Here is a 16,345-nt window from a genome sequence, read left to right on the forward strand (position 1 = left end):
CATTAATTAAAACACTTTTACTTGTAATTATTTTATATTTCTATGTTTATATTTATGGGCCTTTAGTTTAGCTTGTTTTGTGAACTGTCTTCAATGGTCCTTAACTGTTTATCTACTTGCATCAGCAGGTTAAAATTTCCAAATTTCACGTAGTTGCTCGTGCAGCACTTTATGTGGTATAAAATCTGACTCACTGTAACATGCTGACCTTCCTGCTTGCATTGTTCTCACACAACAAGGTCGTGTACAGTCACACTGCCATGCACATCACTTTTCATGCCCTCAACACAATGAACCCTTCCGTAAAGGTTGCCGAAGATCTTTATTCTGGTTAATTACTACACTGCATTGATGTCACCATGACCGTAAACACCAGAAACAAATGTGAAACCTCCACAGTTTGATTTTCTTTACAGTGAGCATCACATCCTCGCACAGCCACTTGTCCATCTTTACTGTTGCTCTTGTGTTGTTCCTTCTTTTGCTTTTTATCAATGCATTTATTTCCTTTTTGTTTGTGCATCTTATTTCATCATATTCCCTCACCTCCCTTCTAAAGCACGCTGGAAATATGTTTTTAGGTCAAGTGCTAAATCAGTTCCCTATTTTTTTTTACCTTTAAAGACAGGATTCCTGTGAGTGATGGGAGTTTGAATGAGTTCTGGGTGTTAAGTCACTCAGGCAAACCTCCATGTTGAGAAATCTGGTACCTTTAGGCTGAGCTCACCGCTGCTTCCTCTTCCCCTTTGAACATGACACCTTCCTTTTTGCTATGAAGTACCACTGGATGAGCGTTGCATCATCAGCATGAGGGAACTCAAGTGAGCACTGTGTTAAACACGCCGATGAGGAGGAAGTATGCAGGAAGCCGTGCAGCAGGAATCTTTCAGGAAAGCACAGCTTCCTCCTTATCTCAGCACGCTTGTCTGGGTGTTGTTTTGGAAATTCATCCATAGAAAAGAGGAGAGCAGGGTAACTTCCTAAAACTTAATGAGCAAATATTTCCTTAATGAGGAAACATTGATTTCGGTGGAAGGAACAATCGACACAAAGCATATTATGACATCATTTATGAGCCACAACACATATGATGATGAAAGTAATATTGTTTATTATGATTGTATTCATTCTGCATACATAGAGATAAAGACAATAACACAGTGATTTCAATAAATATCACTAATAAATACAATAAATATGATTTATAAATATGTTTGATAATAATTCCATAGGAAATACATTGCATGTATACATGGGAGAAAAAGACTGGAAATACTGCTGCAGATACATGATCAGCCACCGAAGGCTGTACAAGAGCGATCAATGTGATCAAGAAAAAGGATCATCGTTCGATTCACAGCTGCACGTCAGCGGCACACCGTGACATCTCATGCTCTACATGCATTTCTGAGCTGAGCTCTCCGTGTGGTGAGCCGGATCACCAACAGCAAAGACACGCGCGGTGAGGATGGAGAAGGAGAAGAGTCTGTCCATGGTGTAGTGGCACAGCAGATCCTCCTGCCAGCGAGCGACGGGCTGAGTCTCCTCATGGCTGGTGTCCTGCAGAATCAGAAAATAACGTGAACCTTTTGTTCAATTTTAATCTGAGACAACAAGATGTAACGCTTCACTGAATCAGACATCCGAGGCTGATGGAAATAGACCCTTGTCGTGTTGGACTTCTTAAGACCCGTATTTCAGTCGAGCCAGCTTACCTTCTGGTGATCCATCCCTGCCCTGGAATTCACGCATCTGCTCATGTCTTGGTGCAGTCGCTGCATCGCTGGCCTCACTTTCTTGACAAACTCTGAGCAGCTTTTAAATCCAGAAACTCTCTCTACTGCAGAGCTGTAGCTCGTTAGGACATTGAGTATCTTCCCAATACATGTCTGAGGAAGGAGAGGGAGAGGAAGCTTAGAAATCACATCACAGTCAGGACCCCAGACTTTTCTGTTGTAAAGCAGCTTATTATCATCCTCCTTAGCCCCATTATTTCCCACTATCATTGCAAATAATGGCATTAATGTGATGTTTGTTGTTTTTATTGCTGGGTTTGTCACTTACCGCAGACCGCTGCTTGAGGCCCTCAGGGTCGCACATATCTTCCGCCTCCATCCACACGAGTCCGGTGGAGAAATCTGACACATCTGTGGATCCATTTCGTGTCTACAGACCATTTGAGACAAACATGCTCAGTATACTGTTGCTTTGTATAAAATAATAGACAGATCAAAGCATAAATGCTGGTTATGTGCAGGAACTTTAAAGTTCACAGTATTCCCAATCATGCCAGTGCTGGTAGAGTATAAGTGGAGATAATGCAACTGACATTTTCAAGCAGTTTGAAAAAAATCTGCGCAGTCTGCACTTGTTATCTTAAGAATTATAAATATTATAAAGAGAGACATGTTGCAGGTAATAAACACAACAAAATATGTTCAATATATATTAGAATTGGCTAAAAATATATATTTGTAAGAGCCTTGTATTCATACAGAATAACATAATTTCAGTAGGATAACATACCTGAGGCTAATTATTTTCAGTGTTTTGGTCGTATTTTGCATTATTGGTTCCAAGTTCATTTAATAAATAAACGCTTACCTCTGTTGACACAGTTTTGGCAATGCGGTTGAGCGCCAGAGAGCTGCTCCGTACGTCCGCGCATGCATCCTGCACACTGAGCCCGGCAGGAGCGCAGGACGCAGCCGCGAAGAGCAAGAAGAGAGTCGCCAGGCAGAAATCCATGGTGGGTTTGTGGGTGAGTTTGCTTGTCGTGCTGGGCGCTCGTCCCTGTGAGTGATGAGTTCTGTGAGTCCCGCTGCTTTTAAATGATTTGAATAAGCTCCGCACTGGACCAATGACTCAAGGCAGGGTTTTCCTGGGCATCCCTCAGGTGAGTTCATGGTGAGCGCGCGTTAACATTGACGATATGCACAAGCAGGAAGACTCCGGATGGATGCGTGCGTAATAATCACATTAGGTAATTATTAGTGACCACGAAAAAGGAAGAAAAAGAGCGCTGGTCTGTTGTAATCACAGTAATTACGGTGAAACGCTTAATTTACATTGGGCCATTATGAACAAGGTTATTCATATTTGATTGAAATGAATTATCCCTTTACTTCATAATTACTTTTAAAGTAAGTTTTGTTTATTGTGTTTTTTTTTTCTGATCTCCAGTCAACTGTGGAGTTGCTTTAATTACATACACTCGATATTATTATCGGAAATGATTTATCCCCACAATTTATTCCAGCCAAGTGAGTCATAGACTTAGAGTGAATATTAGAATATTACTAAGAGTGACACACCAATTAACCTAAATGAGCTGTAATCAAGTTTCACATCTGTGGCTGTGAAGTGGAAGTGAGTTTAACCTTTACATTTCAGGGAGATAATGAACTGAATCCTCCAACACAGACTGGACAAACTTTCCATCTGTGTCCACGATCTGCCCCTCTTCTCTACCAGAGAAAAACCTTTGCCTTTCAACTGAATTTTTTTTTTTTTTTTTCAGAGAAAGAAAAAAGCGATAAGGGAAGACATAAGATATTTTCGTGCTTCCTTTATCTTTCCCGTGTATGTTCTATATTTTTTATTTAGTTGACTGCATTGACTCATTTATCACACTAAACAGCATTATCAGACCATCTCAGGGTGTGAAGTCATTACATTTACTGACATGCTGGAAGCAGATCTTTTCATTTATTTATGTATTCATTTAAAACGTTGGTAAACGCGGAAAGACTACTGACAACCTGTTACTTCTCCTTTCATTTAAATGAACACGGACCAGATGCTCATAGACTTGCTGCTGAAATTAAGTTTGTTTATTAAGAAACCATCAAGCAATATTGCCCTGCCTCAGGTTTGTTGCTGTCAGTCGTACTATTGTGATTAAATGGAATGAAATGTGCACTGTGTCAGCATAGTTTTAATGAAATAATTAATGTTTTAAAATATTTTTTGGGGGGACTGGGCATCTTCATATGGCCGTAATCATTTCAGTTTACATGGTGCGGATTTCTAAATCAGTTTTGCAGGGCTGCAACTAAAGATTATTTTCCATTACTGATTAATCTACTGATTATTATTTGTTTATTTGTTTTTGATGAATTGAATGCCCTGTAAGATATCAGAAAACACTGAAAAATACTGCTACAATTTCCTAAAGCCCACTGTGACATCTTGGAATGTGTTGTTTTATCCAGCCAACATTACAAAACCCAAAACCTAACTAAATTTCCTTTCATTGTTAATTACTCAACTAATCGTTTCAGCTCCATAAATTTCTGTTCATCAAATTATCTCAAATACGGCTCGGACTGCAAATTGCTGTCTGGACTGAGTCGCGAAAGTAACCGAGCGCGACCCGAACCCGACCCGAACCCGACAGGCAATTTGTTGTCAGGCTCGGGTCGAGTAAACTGTGCGCATATGTTTACAAAGATGGAAACAATGCTGGTTTCAATTTAGTATAGGTATAAAAGGATTAGCAAAAGGGAACATTCTGTTTTATTTATGTTTTACACAGTGTCCCAACTTTTTTGGCATCACGGTTGCAATGGCTTTCTGGTGAACTGTGGTGCCTTCAGGGCCCATAGGTCAGGAGCACGGGAGCATTTATTTTCTTCGCTCCGTTGGTGATCCGGCTTTGGTAAAGAAGTAGTTATTATTGACATGAATAAGAAAATAGGATTAATTGCACAGTCAGTGTTTTTGACACTGTTGCAATGGACTATCAAACTAATAACTAACAAAACATCAGGAGTGTATTAGTGAATTAATTAATCACTCTTTATATCTCGGTTGAACAACAATGTTAAAAGGTTTTAAAAGAGTGCTGGGATAAAACACCGACCCCTGTAAGTGAATTCAGGCACCGATTGGAAAATGCTGGAGCTCCAGTACTGCGCTTGAACGCACCCCCCTTTGCTCCGGAAATGTTTTCTTATTTTTATTTTTTTTAATGTGTGTTATTGTTGTGAATGAAATGAGCATGGACACAGGTACGGTAAATCGTATTACAAATATAGGTCCGTGTAAACCATTAAGCATTTGAGTGTCTTAAACGACGCGACAAACACTCTTTCTTAATGCGGATATTTAAGGTGTAAAAACTGACTGCATGTGCAGCCACAACAGTGTCTGTCTATGTGCTTCACGGTGCTGCTAACGTTAGCTAACTAGACACACCGTAAACGGCCACTAGCTAGTCAGATACCAACAATGAGACGCCGTTGTTTTGAGTGGCGGAACAATTCCTCCGCTTTCTGTACACATTTCAGTAATTAGCATTATAACTTTTACTTTAGAGGCTTTTGCTAGCAGTTAGCTGCAACGCTAGCTTTCGCGGCTAGCCGCTGTTAGCCAAGCCAAAGCTAACATTAAAGTGAACATGAAAATATTGGGCCATACTTCAACGTCAGTTTATAAAAAAAAAAACAATGAATAGAATAAGTATATTTTCTAGGGCTGCACTGGTATTCACAGAAGTTGTCATTCCTCTGTAGGGTGATTGAGCTGTACCCATGATGAACTTTGACGGCCTCGACGCTGGGATGGGTGAGTACCCACCCAGCCTTCACGGGACTCTGGACGCGGGGATGGAGCCCTCCATGGACCCACACCTTAACCCCAATTTACTGCAGGGTGTGGAGCTCGACCCGGACGGTCTGGCCGTGCCTGTCCCCGAGCCTGTGCACCTCATGGAGGGGATGTTTTCCGAGCTACACAATGCAGTTTCAGAAGTTGGCATCCCAGTCACTGCAACACATTTTGATCTCCAGGAGGAAATGCTCTGGACGGGAAACCACAGAGTAAGAGCTTTGATCAGGATGTAGTTTAGATTGTTTCTGAAATATGCTGGATGTCCCCAGCTCAGTGAAAATGCACAACTACATAGCAGCCATGTCATTCATTCTTACTCCTGTAATCTCTTCTCTTAGGGCCATGTGACCTCGTTCTTTGGACCTACAATGGGCCGTCATTCTTCTTTCCAAGTGCATGCAGCAGATGACATCCGACACATTCAGAGTTTGGAAACGGGCGTCCTGTTCCTCTCCAAGTGCAACCTCAAATGCCACACTCGTGGGGGTCTTGTTATGTTTGATTATCCGTAAGTATCCCAAAATGTTGCTCTGGACAAATGTCCTTGCGCTGAGATGATTGTAGACAAGCTGTGGCTGTAAAATGATTTATTCTTGCACTGACCAAATTAATTAAAGTTTCTGATTATTAATAATGTATCTGTGCAATCCAGGATGGAGGAAGGAGCTGACATGCATAGTCTCCTCATGACTGATAACAACACCTTGCTTATGGGTGGATTACAAAACTATGTGATTGAAGTTGACTTGAATACTGTTCAAGAAACTCAAAAGGTGAGACACTGGGATTAAGTTATCAACATCTGCAGCGGTCTATGCATGCAGTTCAGGACAATGTGATATAATGTGTAAGAATATTATACATAAAAGCAAGTGAGGTTCACTTTACTGCTATGTGCACTTGACAGTTCACTGTTGAAGTACCCGGAGTGGCAATAATGCGCCAAACCAGTCGTTTCTTCTTCTGTGGGCACACATCCGGGAAGGTGAGGATGACTTTGTCAAAGCAGTTTGTGAAAGATGTTTTTCTGGTTTACACAACACTCACATTCGCCCTCTGTTGAAAACAGGTTACCCTTCGGGACTTGCGTACCTTCAAGACGGAGCATGAGTTTGACGCGTTCTCTGGCAGCCTGTCAGACTTCGATGTTCACGGAAACCTTTTGGCTGCGTGCGGGTTCTCCAGCCGAGGTTTGAACGGGTTGGCGTGTGACCGTTTCCTCATGGTGTATGACCTCCGTATGATGCGAGCTGTAACACCACTTCAGGTGCACGTGGACCCCCTCTTCTTGCGCTTCATTCCTACCTACACGTCACGCCTGGCGATCATCTCACAGACAGGTATCAACTGGGAAACGGGGTCTCCTTCATGCAGGCTCTGTAGACTTGTACTTGTTTTTGTAGAGTGTTGGTCAATAAATGTGATCCATGTTCTTCATTATTATAAAAACATCAAGATTTATGTTTCAGCATCACACTTAAATAGCTCTGTCATAACAGTGGAAGTGTTTCATGAGTAGTGGTATTTGGAAATAACCATCCAGGCTCAGTCACTCAGGTACTGGCACATGTCATTTGGAAATAATGTTCCCCCTCCTCTTTCTCCAGGTCAGTGCCAGTTCTGTGAGCCCACTGGCCTCGCCAACATGGCGGACATTTTTCACGTCAACACCGTGGGCCAGTTGCTCATGAGTTTTGACGTATCGTCCAGCAAACAAGCTCTGGCCTTCGGGGACTCTGGGGGATGTGTGCACCTTTGGTCCGATGCTCCAGAGGTCTCATTTAACGACTACTCCCGGGAGACAGACTTTGCCCTGCCTTGCCTTGTGGACACGCTGCCTCAGCTGGACTGGAACCACGACCTGCTGCCCCTCTCACTTATCCCCATGCCGCTAACCAGCGCAGAGCAGCTGCTGTCGGACTGGCCCGCTGCACTGGCTACGCCCAGCCCCAGGTAACGCAGTCACTAACACTGTGTCTCAGTTGATTCTTTGTAACTGGTCACAGCAACACGACATGAAAGCAACAGCACTAACAGGTGTTGACTGTGTATCCTGTGATGATTTTAGTTTATTCTTCTGTGCGTTGGTTAACATGTTCCTTCAGTATAACGAACAGATGTACTGTAGTTTATTCTGAGTCAAACTCAGAGACGCTGTCCTGCTGCTGGAAATACTCAGCAATGCACCAAATCCTCTGCTTAAACTAGCTGCCAACAAATACAAAATATACAAAAAAAAAGTGTCCACAGCAGTTTTAGGAAGTTATTTATCCTGTGTTTAAAATGAAATGAAGTATTTGTGACCCTTTTGTAAAGAATTACGTCTTCAGTAGGAACAAATGGGCTATGCCACGGACAAGACAGGGAAGTTGGAAATTATTGAGAGACACACCAACACATCGGTGGTTTGGGTCTTTTCATGGGATTTGCTGACAATAGCAGAAATGTGGATTACTGCCAGCTTTGCTGCAGCTTTCCATAATGAAACCAAAACATCAAGCTGATGTATGAGCTCATCTTAGTCACAGTGAGGAACTTCATTCATTTCTCTTTTCTGCGGTCACGGTTGGCAAACTCTCCTAAAGTGATGTCAGTGTTTTACTTTATGGCTCACAGAACAATTTGAAATTAATGGGGGATCAGATCTGACTTGAAATTAATTTTTTAATGTAGTTTTTTGAAGTCCAGATTGATAAAAGGAGTTTGGATGTGGACATTGTGGAAAGTGTCTCATTACTCAGGGAGATTGATTAGCAGGTTCCAGCACTATCAGATGATGCTCATCCATTTTTGATTGTCTCCACAAGTGGACACGCTCAGTTGCCAGTTTATTAGGTACAACAGTCCTGCAGTAAATCCTGCCTTCATACAATACAGTAGAAAGGAACAGAATTCCCAATGAATCTGAGTAACAGTCATTACGGTGCATTCACACATATCAATCAGAAATTAAAAATGGGGAAAAAGTTTCAACTAGGCTGACTTTGGGTGTATGAATAAATAAAAAATATACTGTGTGTACATTAGGGTTGCAGCAGTATACCGGCTTCTTTCAGGGCCATTGTAACTGATAGTATTAACTGTGTAATACCATATACTGTGATATTTTCACTTTTGGTTGAAACTGTTTTAGAGAAGTGTTGGTTCAACTTCCTGGTCATTCTGGAGGTTGTAGTTTGTGGTGCTGTTGATTTTTGTTGAATCGAGAGGTTTTTCTTATTTCCAGTCTACACTCATTGATATTAATGGGGTGAACAAAACGTTAGAAACACCTCTCCGTACAAGGGGCCTGTATTAGACCACATAAATTAAGCTAGGTGTACCTAATAAACTGGCAGTTCGGTGTATATCACTTACAGCATTTGGCTAATGTTTCCCTTTGTTTTTTTCTTAACTGCTGCCATTTAATAAAGATTTTCATTTGTTCTTTGAACAGGCGAGCTCCTCCTGCAGACCCAGAAATCCTGCGCACTATGAAAACCGTTGGGTTCATCGGTTACGCAGCAAATCCTCGTACGCGCCCTCGGAACCAGGCATGTCAACAAAACAGAATATACACACGTGACGTTACCTCACAACAGACTTTACATGGATAAATTGCCTTAGAATTGTGATTTCAGGTGTTTTCAGCAGCAAACATTTTTGCCGTGTTCAGTATCGAATACCCGTTTTCTGTGTTGGTTTCAGGTTCCTTACAAAATTAAAGACGTGGAGCTCGATTATGATAATTACAACCAAGTCCCCGAATCACCAATTGGGCGTGATGAAGAGCCACACCTCTACATGGTTCCCAAAAAGTACAGAAAGGTTGAACTCTTTGATTACGGTTTCCATATCCAGAAGAATGTTCGATATTTATGGTCATTTGCTTGCTGTCGCTGTGTCTGAAAGTAAGTTTTCATTCCTGAAAATCAGGTCACAATTAAATACTCAAAGCTTGGACTGGAGGACTTTGACTTCAAACATTACAACAGAACCTTGTTTGCTGGCCTGGAGCCTCACATCCCTAATGCCTACTGTAACTGCATGATCCAGGTAAGAAGCTGGGAAGCTGGTTTTTGGTAGTTTTTTTATGAGAGACAGTATAAAAGCAGAGGTGTTCTCCTGTTTCTGTGGCACGTTAGGTGTTATACTTCGTGGAGCCAATCCGGTGTCTAGTGCAGAATCATTTGTGCCAGAAGGAGTTTTGTTTGGCCTGTGAGCTCGGCTTCCTCTTCCACATGCTGGATTTGTCACGAGGGGATCCATGTCAGGTAGCTATTTGTTTCTGTGTCAGCTGCACGCTGTCTACCGCGTAGGTTTCCCCATCCAACCTCTCCCGTCTCCTCTTCCTCAAGGCCAGTAACTTCCTCCGAGCGTTTCGTACCATCCCTGAAGCCTCCGCGCTGGGTCTGATCCTCGCAGACTCAGACGAGCAGACAGGGAAGGCCAGACTCGGCCGCTTAATCCAGAGCTGGAACCGCTTCATCCTCACCCAGCTCCACCAGGAGACACAGGAGCAGGAGGGCCCGCAGGCCTACAGGGGAGCCAGCAGCAGGTGAGAGCAGCCAAGTTAGCGTAGTACCAAATCATATCCTGAACCAAGCTTTGAGTCTGGAGGTGATCCAGGCATAAAGAAGCAAGTTTAGGGAGGTTGTGATCACCTGTTTGCTTGTGTTGTGTCAACAGTTCTCTGGGCTCCTCTGGTGAGTCCGTCATCGGAAAACTGTTCGGATGTGAAGTTGAGAACAGCAGCCTGTGTCGCTGCGGCAAGGAGACGGTCCGCTCCTCCCTCACGCTGCTCTTCACCATGCATTATCCCGAACAGAACTCTCAAGGTGAGTTTACGGCACGCTCACGTAAGCACCGACAGCCTGGCAGATTGAAGTTGTGTGTGAGCTGACAGCGTGTTCGTGTCACTTTGACTCGTCAGAAAAAACCATAAAGGAATATGACTTTGCTGAGATCTTGAAGAAGAGCATCTGTCTGGAGCAGAGCACTCAGGCGTGGTGTGAAAACTGTGAGAAGTATCAACCCACAGTGAGTTCCTGCTCCCATTCCGTCGTATCGGCAGCTCAGATTAACGCAGACCTTTTCAGTCTGATTCCGGCCTGTTCTGTGTTACGGGAGCGTCTTTGTGCCACTGTAGGTGCAGACGCGCAACATTCGATGTCTACCGGATGTTCTGGTCATCAACTGTGAGGTGAACAGTGCTAAAGAGGCTGAATTCTGGAAGGTTCAGGCAGAGGTAAGTGACACTCCTTTTGGTTTTACTTGGCAAGTTTGAAATGCACGACTTGCCTGTTGTTACTTCCATGATCTCTGTAATGTTTGGGTTTTCTTCGCAGTACGCCTTCAATAAGGCCAAGCAGAAAGAGGCGATGGAACCTACAAAACCCAAAGAACCCCCACCCATGCCCACCGAGTGGTGCTTGGAGTAAGATCCCTTTTGTGTGTCAGAATATATTTAATGGTTTAGCTCATCCGCTTCATTGATTTTTGGAAATATCCGCTTCTTCTGAATCTGATGCAGCAGCATGCTTCAAACAACAAAAGACTGGGGAAGTTGTAAAATGCTCCAAAAACACCTGTTCGGAACATAATCTGTTTAGTTTCCAATGAATTGCTTCAGTTGTTCAAATTACATCATTTATTATATCCGTTGGATGCGTCTCAACCCCACATGCTCCTTCACTTTCACCTCACTGTGCATCCTTGTAGCGGGGAGGAGGTGTGCAGCATGGAGGGCTTCACCTTTGACACGCGGGCGGAGGATCTGCGACACGTCTGGATTCCTCTCACTCTCAAAATGTCCATCAGCAAAAGTCAGGGGCTGGAGGTCAGCACCTGGCCTGAAGGAGAGGAGGTGAGGGAGGAAGGTTTTCAACTCATGTCTGCATTAAAACACTGATGTCGTGTAATTAGCTTTGTTTTCACTGTGGTGTAAAGACTTGTGTGTAGCTAATGACTCGTCTCCGAGCAGTTGAGTGCTGCCGAAGAGGCGGAGGGCGCTTCTCTCTACGACTTGGTGGTCACGGTGCCTCACATCCTGGACGCTCGCACTGGTGGAAACCTGGTTGCACACATCAAAGTGGGAGAGACCTACCATCAAAGAAAAGAGGTGAGTGAAGCGTAGGATAAGAAATGCAGCGTGAGAGGCGAGTTCGGACGAAGTGGAGTTGATGTTTCATACGTCTGTGTTTGAAAACTGACATTTCTCATGTTTGTTTCAGGGAGTCACGCACCAGCAGTGGTACCTCTTCAATGATTTCCTAATTGAACCAATTGACAAGGTAAATCTTTGTGCTTGATTTATTCAAATGAAATGTCTCGTTTGCCGTCTTGTAAAAGTATCGTTCTTGTTTCTTTCGTCAAAGGCCGAAGCTGCTCAGTTTGATGTGAGCTGGAAAGTGCCGGCCATTCTCTATTACGCCAAGAGGAACTACCACACCAAATACGACCTGCGCAGTAAGTTTTCTGACATGAAATGCAGAGATTTTACTTGTCGGTAAAGCCCATTAGTTCACCTGCCCGCCCTTTGCTCCTCATCTCAGTTAAAAATCCCATTGATGCCAGTGTGCTGCTGACCGAGGCCTCGCTGGCTCGGAAGCAGAGGAAGAGTCACGCCACCTTCATCCCCCTCATGGTCAGCGAGATGCCGCAGGCTGGTGACTTGGTGGGGCTGGACGCCGAGTTTGTCACACTCAACCAGGCGAGTCTGATTTTATGATGCCGCTGTCTGTTTCCCTCACTCTGTCATAGAAGACGTTTCTTCCTGACGTTCACCAGAAACCTTATTTAGACTTCTAGAGGCCACTTTGTTACGTTCAGCTGTGGTTGGACTTTGGGTGGAATTATTTTCGATATGAGGACACATCGCTCCGTGATTGATCCCTTCATCCACCCGCTCCGTTGTGACTTCCCCCCGTTTCAAAGGAGAACCAATTTGACACATTAAAGTCTGTTTACAGGTCTTGGGGAGTACTGCTGCACCTGTGAAAAAAGGTGGAGCTGCAGGAAGTCTGATAAATTGTCTCCTTTGGTGCTGAGTTAGAAAGAAGTTAGAGAGAAGTGAGCTCACCAGACCTTTGTAGCTCCTCATCTCTGCTTGAAGCTACCGCCTCAAAGCTATATTGGCCGCTACTAGCATAACACATCTGGGTCTCCGGCTGGACTCTCAGTGGTGGAGTTAGATTGTGAGTAATGCAGGCGGCAGAAGGATGAAAAATGAATATGAGGGAAAATTATATCTCTGCTTCTGCTCTGCGTCAGTGAATGCAATGCTGAATCAGTGGAGTACTAAAATCTTTGCTGTGCACACGTGTACTCATAAAAATCCAGTTAGAAACCACATGTCTATCTGGAGAAACCAGGTTATTCTAATCCCCTGCTCTTGTTATGGATACCAGGCCTCTTGTTTACAGCACATGATGTTTAAAAAATTTCCCTTCCCACCTGATTACAGGTGTGACTGAAGACTCCGGAGACAGGCTGTCGTATGCAGAGACAGTCATGTTGGCCACAGTTTTGTTAAAATTAACTAGTTTGTACAATGTGTTGTCCAATCACATCCATAAGCAGACGTGTTGATAGCTGCTGTTCAAAGGTGTGGTGGAAAGCCTGCTGTCAAGAAAGAGTTAAGCTGCTGTAAATTCGTGGTGTTGCTCTCGGCTCAGAGTAAACGCTTCTTTTTAAACCTGTCACTGTGCTGATGTTCATCTCCTTGTGTGCCTTTGCAGGAAGAGGCAGAACTTCGCAGCGACGGCACCAAGTCGACCATCAAGCCCAGCCAGATGTCTGTGGCCAGGATCACCTGTGTGAGGGGTCAGGGCCCCAACGAGGGGGTGCCCTTCATCGATGACTACATCTCTACGCAGGAGCAGGTGAGAGAGCTCCACCACCGGGACGCTCAGACAGCAAAACAAAGATTATCTCTTAAATTAAGCTTTGAACGGAGAGGAAACAGGATACATTTGACTGAGCTGTTATGATGGGATGGCTCTTTTTCCCATGATCATTGTTCATTCAGCTTTAGCTCTGCTGCTTCTCTCAGCTCCAGTCAGACCAGACTCACCACAGCAGCTCCAGTCTGCAGCATCCTTCAGTGTTGATACGTGATGTGTGACCAATCAGATAGCACTGTGGGCGGGACATTGGGCAAGACTGTAGTGTATCAAAGCTCTAAATACTTACATACCAGTATGTTCATATGGATTTATGTTGACAGATTTCATGAGCTACATTCATCATTGGTAGGTTATTTAATTAAAAAAAAAAAGACTTAACTCTTTTTATCATCCTGTGAATGACTTTATTGAATTGAGGATTTTTGTTTTTTAGGGTGATGACATCACAAAATATGACGATAGACATTTTGATCGAAGCTTTAAATGTAAAAAATTGACATTCGGTGCCGCCCTAATGCTGATTGGTCACTGGTTTGTCTAGCTGCTCTGTAGCCAGGCAGAGAACTAAAGAGGAGAGTCTTTGTTAGTTCGTTATGATGAAAGCTGCAAAGTCAGATATGAACCCTGAAGAAGAACGCTGCTTTGATAAACTAACTGCTATGAAGCTGCTGCTCAGTGTCCAGGCCTCACACCTCTGCGTGCTCGTTCTTCCAGGTCGTCGACTATCTGACGCAGTATTCTGGCATCAAACCGGGAGACCTGGATGCAAAGATTTCTTCAAAGCATTTGACCACACTGAAGTCCACGTACTTGAAGCTGCGCTTCCTCATCGACACAGGAGTTCGCTTCGTCGGCCACGGCTTGCAGAAGGACTTTCGCGTTATTAATTTACTGGTATGTTATTTCACAACCCGAAGTCAGATCTGTTCTGCAGATGGATGTTTTCGGTTTACAGCTGACTGTGTAGTGCATGGATGTCCACAGTTAAAGGCACTGCAAGAGGAAGGACCTCGCTACAGATGTTCTCTTTGAGCAGTGATGGCTTAAGTCTGTTTTTTCTGTCATTAAGGTTCTGAAAGACCAAGTCATCGACACCGTCTACCTGTTTCATTTACCCCGCAAGAGGATGATTTCTCTCAGGTTTCTCGCCTGGTATTTTCTAGGTGAGTTAAGGTGGCTGCAGTCAACTTTACTGCGTTTAATGTGAAAGTGGTCGCTCCTCGTGACAAATCGACAGAGAATCATCACCTGACCGTAGTTCCCTCGACTCCGCGGAGCATCTTTCAGCTCATCGTTTAATGTTTTGGTTCACTCTCAGTGTTTTCAGCCACATCAGGTAGCTGTAACCACCGTACACTACCTGCTCAGCACCAAACAGACACACACTGTTAGAGACTGGCTGGTGAACGTTATGGAGCATCAGTCTTATTTGATGTGCACTGCCTCGGTTAAACTGAGTTTTGTGCCTAAACTGTGCGTCTGTAGCAGTGGGCACACAAAAATGCAGAAGTACGACGTGTACTTCGACACCCTGGAGCAAAAGTCCACAGGATGATGCGTTTTTGCTGGTAACTGAGCGGGGGGCTCTGGGTGCGAGCAACATGGAGGGAAGTGTAACATGAATCATTTGCATTAACTGCCCACACTCCAATGATGCAAAGCTGGAATCAGCAAAGTTTCCCTTTGAGGAGAAAACAGTGTCGCTGACTGCAGCAGGGGTTCAGGGCTGAAGCCAACAAGCACACGTCTGCACATCTGCTCCCATTTATTGATTTATAATGGCTCATAATTCTGTGCACTGGCAGGTGCTTAAACGTCTGTTGGTCAATAAACCATCAAGTTGATTCGCAGGTGTTCAAACTGTTTTTTTCATCTTGGTAGTTCGTATTGAAGACTGTCTGCTTTCTCAGACGTCTGCATGAATCATTTAGATGTTTGTGTTTCGGCACTAAAGCACTGAGGAGTTTATCCTTTTTATTTTCTAACATCCACTTTGCAAACTGATGTTTAACGACTGAAACGCTGCTGCAGAGTCAGTCCTGACTGTTTTTTTTCTTTGTTTCTCCCAGACCTCAACATCCAGGGGGAAACCCACGACAGCATAGAGGACGCCCGCACCGCTCTGCAGCTGTACAGGAAGTACCTGGAGCTGAGCCGCGGAGGTGGGACCGATGAAGTGAGGAAGGTCCTGAAGGGACTCTACGAAAAAGGCCGCCAGCTGGACTGGAAAGTCCCAGAATCAGACACAGGAGATGGTCAAGGTAGCCCAAAAAGTACGACATAACTTTGAATGAGATGTATGCCGCTGTTAATGAAGAAAGATGAGTTCAGACGTGACGGCTTCATGAGAAACAGTCTGTGTGAGTGGATTGAAAGCACTCTCCTTCCTCCTGCAGGTGCTGCTGTGTTTCCCTCTGTGATGGGCCTGTGAGCTGCACCGTGACACCGGAGACGCCTGACTCATCACCGCTCCTTCAGTTGTGGCTTATTTTGTAATTGCATTACTTACTTTTTTCATTGTGTACAGTGTTTTTGAGGGTCTTCGTGGCCCGCACAGCCCACTTCAGCTCAACAGCAGCTTCATTCATCTCAGACTTTTTATTTTTGGTCCAAGAAAGGTTTTCAGACAGAGGAAATGAATTTGTATTTTATGATCTTGAAGCCTTTTTTTAGATAAAAAAAAAAAAAGAAGAAATGAGTGTGTTTTCATGTAAATAAATAAACATATCATGAGCACAAGAAGATGCATTGTGTTTAATACCAGGAGCTGGGAACATATTTTACATTAATCCATAATCGTCCAAACGGACTGCACAGCGAGGCGTTTAAAGGTCCAGTGTGAAGGG

General features: G+C 43.9%; 1 protein-coding gene across 4 annotated transcripts; it reads left to right on the plus strand.

The window, feature by feature from the left end:
- Positions 1-4,956: 4,956 nt before the first annotated feature.
- pan2 (poly(A) specific ribonuclease subunit PAN2) lies at positions 4,957-16,237 on the plus strand. Of its 4 annotated transcripts, none has more exons than XM_076741665.1 (26): positions 4,957-5,012; positions 5,517-5,822; positions 5,952-6,121; positions 6,266-6,386; positions 6,521-6,598; positions 6,683-6,953; positions 7,221-7,566; positions 9,050-9,146; positions 9,301-9,420; positions 9,529-9,648; positions 9,738-9,866; positions 9,951-10,150; positions 10,282-10,430; positions 10,526-10,632; positions 10,742-10,840; positions 10,941-11,029; positions 11,314-11,458; positions 11,576-11,713; positions 11,826-11,885; positions 11,970-12,060; positions 12,147-12,304; positions 13,332-13,475; positions 14,214-14,393; positions 14,569-14,662; positions 15,569-15,772; positions 15,896-16,237. In XM_076741665.1, exons 2-26 carry the CDS (start codon positions 5,535-5,537, stop codon positions 15,928-15,930), a joined length of 3,633 nt encoding a protein of 1,210 aa, XP_076597780.1. In that variant the 5' UTR covers positions 4,957-5,012; positions 5,517-5,534; the 3' UTR covers positions 15,931-16,237. The 4 variants fall into 4 exon arrangements, with proteins under 4 accessions (XP_076597780.1, XP_076597779.1, XP_076597783.1 ...); XM_076741664.1 differs by having other exon boundaries at positions 4,972-5,012; positions 12,147-12,308; positions 13,336-13,475; positions 15,896-16,236; XM_076741668.1 differs by having other exon boundaries at positions 4,972-5,012; positions 15,569-15,760; positions 15,896-16,236.
- The last annotated feature ends 108 nt before the right edge of the window (positions 16,238-16,345 follow it).

Source organism: Chaetodon auriga, chromosome 10 (assembly GCF_051107435.1).
Source record: "Chaetodon auriga isolate fChaAug3 chromosome 10, fChaAug3.hap1, whole genome shotgun sequence".
NCBI lineage: Eukaryota > Metazoa > Chordata > Actinopteri > Chaetodontiformes > Chaetodontidae > Chaetodon > Chaetodon auriga.